Source organism: Pyxicephalus adspersus, chromosome 2, assembly GCF_032062135.1.
Source record: "Pyxicephalus adspersus chromosome 2, UCB_Pads_2.0, whole genome shotgun sequence".
Lineage (NCBI taxonomy): Eukaryota > Metazoa > Chordata > Amphibia > Anura > Pyxicephalidae > Pyxicephalus > Pyxicephalus adspersus.
The window spans coordinates 134,922,998-134,928,997 of record NC_092859.1 but is presented as its reverse complement, the minus strand read 5'-3'; the positions used below and the strand labels follow the sequence as shown (position 1 = coordinate 134,928,997).

The 6,000-nt window shown below is 35.8% G+C and overlaps 1 protein-coding gene across 1 annotated transcript in view; it reads right to left on the bottom strand.

The window, feature by feature from the left end:
- Positions 1-993: 993 nt before the first annotated feature.
- The window catches only part of MAP1A (microtubule associated protein 1A), a 91,937-nt gene continuing 86,930 nt past the window's right edge, over positions 994-6,000 (bottom strand). The window contains exon 7 of the mRNA XM_072402484.1: positions 994-5,476. Within this exon, the coding sequence (XP_072258585.1) occupies positions 5,321-5,476 (156 nt within the window). The 3' untranslated portion in view covers positions 994-5,320. The remainder of the gene's footprint in view (positions 5,477-6,000) is intronic.

The window sequence follows — 6,000 nt, the reverse complement described above, 5'->3', positions numbered from 1 at the left end:
AATATCATGCAGCTCACATTTGTGACCCCAAATAAGATTCAACATGCACATTCCCAGAGCACACTAGTAAATATGATTTAAACTAGGATAAGATTTAATAACTTGTAAAAATTTTGTCTATTATGAAGGCTTAGTAATGAGTTTACAGTTTTTTAAAACCATTAAAAGTAATTACCTGTGTAAGTGCTTTAAAACTGAACTCCAGCCCACTGAAGTTGGACAGACTCTTATCCTTCTCTTCTGTACTGATATAGCTTATTCTGAAAACTGCAAGTCAGACAGAGCCCACTTTGTTTTCGTACTGGAGGATGTCAGCATCATCCAACCATTTCCTTCCCAGCCCGACTCTCCTTTGGGCCTGATTTATAAAAGCTCTTCAAAGCTGGAGAAGATACATTTTCATCAGTGAAGCTGAGTGATCCATCAAACCTGGAATGGAACTGGTTCAGGACTGAAAACATTTTCTAACAAATAGCAAATTACTTTTAAGCAATACATTTCAGGTTTGCTGGATCACCTAGTTTTACTGATGAAAGTGTATATTCTCCATCTTTGGAGTGCTTGAATAAATCAGCCCCTTGTATTTTAGGTCAAGGGATTTCAGCTCTTTCTTCTTCATGAAGGCTTAGTATCTCAGGTGGACATCCCATAGAAAAGTCTTTATGTATACAGCCCAAAAACTCAGCCCATTTCAATTAGACTGAGGGCTCTTGGGAAGTGTATTAGGGCAGGGGGGTTTGACATTGTCAAGAAACTATCTATGTACAGTACCCTGCTGAATCTTTCTATCAGCCATGATCATTTTATTATAAGGTATGTAATGAACATGTAGAGGTTTTCCTCAACAATTTCATCAGCATGTTGATGACCAGGAAAGGAGGAACTAGAGAAGGTAAACTATAAGCAGGATAAATCTCATCTTTAAGTATAGAATGGCTAAAAGACAAATACATTGACATTCAATAATATAAAATAAAGGCAAAAAGATTGATAGACCTATTCATGTCATTTTATTGTTAGAGTTTCAGGCGTTTTCCATTTACAGAAATTCAAAATGACAGAATATTGCACACAGAAAAAGGGACATTAAAGAACAGAAGAAGAAGAAATTAAAAAAAAATCCTTCTGGGGAAACAAGTTTCTTAGTAACTCTGCGGAACATTAAAGGAAAAGAATGAAAAAGTTGGGATCTTATTTATACAACATCAACGTAGAAAGAAGCTATCAGGAATACAGGTTGCAATTTTCAATACAATTAAGACATGTTCACTTTTTTATATATTTTGTAAAATAGTTATTTATTCTTTTGTATCACCTATTACATACAGGGGTATAACTCATTGTAGTCCACATGCAGAAACAAGCAACAGCTGATTTAAAATGTTTCTATATTTATATATCGCCTATATGTTACGTTGTAATGATAGTAATGGTTTTACAGAGATTCTGCATTTGTTTGTGATACATGTTAGTGAATACAGCTCATAAAGGTTACAATCTCTGCCCATTTTTTCTGGTTCAGAACGGAGGGCGGAGGCATTCGACTGACCTTGGTTGACTTTGTGTTGTCCCCTTTGTGCAGGGTTCCCCTACACACCGGGCCCATAGCTATTGTCAGGTTAGACAACAATTTAGTAATAGCTGGACAACCTAGGTTTGACCCTTCTACTTTAGTGCTACAAAACTACTAATATGCATCAAAAGGCAGCAACTAAAAGCTCTATTTGGTAGTCTGTTGTAGATTTACTATTCTTGTTATTGGTCAGCTATTTGGAGGGGGATCACATAAATCAAACTTCTCAATGCACAATACCGGTATACATAGGGAAAAAGAGGTCTGTTGTACATTCTTCTTTATAACATCATTGCTGTGTTTAAGTGTTTCCATTCACTATTGTCATGTGCAAGGCAGGTACTTAGTGACAACGTTTATCCTGTTTCTTGGTCTATATTTGTTTAAGCTTTCAAGTTTAGAAGTAATAGAAACATTCATAGCTCATTTCGTTTTAGTGCATTATCTATACTGCCTAGACACTCGTATGGATGTGATCAAAGGAAGTGGCTGTGCGCTAGCGTGTTCCTTTTGGGTCGTCATCAGATGAGTGCGCTAGGCATCCAGGCACCTATGTAATTGGCTTAGAGCCACGAGCATTGCAGCAAGTAGGTGGGGCTTGTAGGTCGAACATCCACATTAAGAAAAATGAAACGCATACACAAGTTTAAACGAATCTAACAGCCATGTGCAGAGAATACAACGCATGCATTTTTTAGATTCATTAAATAAATCAAGCATACCATTCCAGTACAATGTAGTGCTGATACAATGTGCATTTATTTCTTTAACTAAGCACGTAAAAAGACGGGGACTAGCAAAAGTAACAAAATAATGGACAATGGAAAATACATTTCAGAAAAGACATCTGATCACCTTCTTGACCAATAGCTAAATCCATTTAAAATATGAACAAGGCATTTAATTCTAGTAGCTATACTTTGGGCATTTTCGGTCATTCTTTTGGTTTGTTGGGTCTTAGCCTACAGGTCCTTACACATACAGTATACTAATCACAAGGGACAGTATGTAGCTATGATGCCATATACACCGTGACAGCTAAACACTGACCCCCAGTTTCATTAAACACCATTCCTATCTGTCAATCACTTTTTATTATTACTACTGCACAGTCAACTCCTATCATGACACTATATAACCACAGCCAGTCACTCAACAATCAACGTTTCACAGACACTTGTTAGCCAAGAAGCATTTGAGCTTTCAAGAAATTACCACTCCGACAATCCTTCACTTGGATATGTACTTATAAAATTTGGGGAATAAAACATTTATTGATATGGTACAACCTGTATTTATGCTTCCACAAGTGGACTGAAGAGTCACCGTGGAATTAGTAAAAAGCAAGAAAATTTATCAAAGGACTCCGTATGTGCAAAATCGCGAGGGATAATATCGGTTTCTAAAGTATGGACAGCTAGTGCAAAAAATTGACTAAAATATCATTTCATACTAAAGCAACAGTAAGATGACTACACACAGATAAGTTATATAGCTACAATTCTCTAAGTCTTGTCTATGGGATATTTCTGTTTACAGTATATCACTGTTAAAGAACAATTTATAGCCTAGAAAATTATATCCCTATTATTAAGCAACTGGCTTATTGCCAAGACCAGTACAATATTCAATCAATTATACTAAGGTAAGATGCATCCAAATAATTTGATCTACAAAGAAAGAAAACATATAAACATTGCTTACTGTTAGACCCATAAGTTAATAACACACAGCTTAGCTCTGACAATAAAAATAAATATATAAATTAGACAGCAAAATACACCCATTGATATATAAATGGTTTGTTCAGCAATAAAGAAATATGTTCTGTTTCGTAAGGCAAGTAGCTCTCTAGAGCAGCCAACAAAATCTAAAATGTAAACTAACAAGCTATAAAAATGTACTTGTTTTGTGTGTAGCAGCTTCCATGGTCAGTGAAATAAAAAGTAATGATAAGTGTTACAGATCTGCCACCTATACAGAATATATAAGCAAGAATAATGTTCATTGAAACGTACCCAAAATTCACTTTTGTAGCTGGGCTGCCTAGTAGGCAATAACTAGGACATGTCCCCACTGCAAGAAAGCACATCAATAGCTACAACACAACCACAACCACACATTCATACTTATTTAATAAGGCAAGAGAAAGAGAAAAAATAAAGATTGCATTTTTTTAAAGTCAGATCATTGGAAAATGCGTTTTGTTTGTCTGCTATGCAATAACCATTTGTCCTTATTAAATAAGATTGAATCAGTCCACAGTTATGTACAATAAAGGAGAAAAAAGAAAAATCATGTGCTTTAGCCAAGCCAGTTGCACGATTCTAAATAAGTAAAATACTGAAGCTTTCAATTGCTTTATATTACAGTCAAACTACCTATCTACTGACACTACCAGTAAACATTTTGATTATATCCTTCCTGGAAGCTATGAAAAATATAAACTGTTCTTTTTATTACAAGTTTGATGCCTGGATAATTGTATAAAATGGCATTATCTGTATTTGTCTCGTAGTATAAGCTGATAATTTTTATAATAGGAGCCTGGGGCAATATAATTTAGGGAGTTTAGTGGGGACAAAGAAAATATTCACTCAGCATTCTGAGTTTAACTTTAAAAAATATGATGGCGGTATTTTGGTGTTTATGACACTACGGGAAAACCTTATCTCTAACATTCATTCCAGCTATTACATTCATGCAAACTATTCACATGGCTGCTAATTGCTGTAGGGACTCAGCTTCACTGCTCTGACATGGCACCTAGGCCAGGACCTGATATACAGGATGACATAAGGATGGGTTAAAGTTTTACTATAGGACTCTCATTCTAATTTATCACATTTTATAGGTTTGGGTTTTACATTCTACGATTGGATTAGGCCCTCATTTTGATTTAATCTTAACTCATTTTATGCTACTATACTCAACCATTGAGGGTAGGAGCTTTATATTAACTAAATATCCAAACAGCCCTACCCTATCTCCAGGATTCAGATAATAACCTAGGTTTCAAAGCTCAGCATAAACGATATCCCTAACAGACTCACTGCAATCTGACTCTGAAAATACTTTGGTTTGTTGCAGAATACGGAACCAATTTGTCTTCCTTAATAATCCATAGATTTGTTCTATATTTGAGAACATTCCAAACCTTCCCTCTGGTTTGAAATACATATGTGCAATTCTAGGTTAACAGGTTAAATAAACATGAAGCTATTTACAGTACTTTTTTACTACAGTGTAACTGAATGTCAAATACCATCAGAAATCATATTATATTATCTAATGCTGTATTCATAACTGACCTCCCCTAAGCCAAGCCTCTTGAATGTTCGTACTGTGGATAAATAAGACATTATTCATTAATGCTGCTATATAAATAACTCTGTGCTGCTGTTATCATACAATATTGATGTTATCTTTCATTCTGCTGATAATTGGCAATGCACGAAAATTTAACAAAAATGCACGGATAACGGCAATGTATAGCAAACAAAATAAGTTTGCTACAATGATCTTCTCAAGAAAAAAAAAAGCTGTGTGTGTCACAGACATCCAACATTGGTAGTTACATTACAAACACAGATCCTAACCAGCTAAAGGGCCGCTGGATGTATAGTTAATAGTGTTTGCCAAGGTGGACTTTACAGCTACAATCCAGATCTGTACAGACCTGGGCTGTGACTGGACACACACCTAGACACAACATACACATAGACACACTGTGACTGCTGTGATCCTTTAGAATTCTATTTTGCATGCTGGGAAGGATTCATCTTGCATCACTACAGTACTGCTGCTTGCTAACACCATTATATTAAGCTCCTGCTGCTTCTCGTGGGTTTGTTGGTACCATTCGCGTGTCACTTCTGTGTCATGGGTTGGAATCAATGTCACCTGTGAAATAAAAAAAACAATTAGTGAAATAATATTGGTAAATACTGAGCATTGTGAAATCAGTCAACTTGTAATCAATCTTTCTATCACAGGTGTGAGTTTCAACTATTGAATATAACTTCTTGATTATTAAACATTAAATGTGCATTCTGATGCTGACCCTATTCATTACACTGAATAATACAGAACAACACATATGTGTGACCATCAGACATTGTCCTCCATGCTGATGTCTAATGTTAATTCCAGTGCACTGCACATAGCTGGAACCTTGGGTCGCTTTCAGACTTGCAGTAAGGCACAACCATGCATCTCCCAAGCGCTCCATTCAACCTAACGGTTGCATCATATTTCCTGGAAACAACGGGCCTGATTTTTTAAAGCTCTCCAAGACTGGTGAAGGTAAACTATTATATGGGAACCTGGGTGATCCAACAAGTATAGAATGGATTCAGTCTGGGTAAATAATTGCCAACTAAAAGCTAATAGAAATCCAGGTATTTTTTAACTATTCCATGACAGTC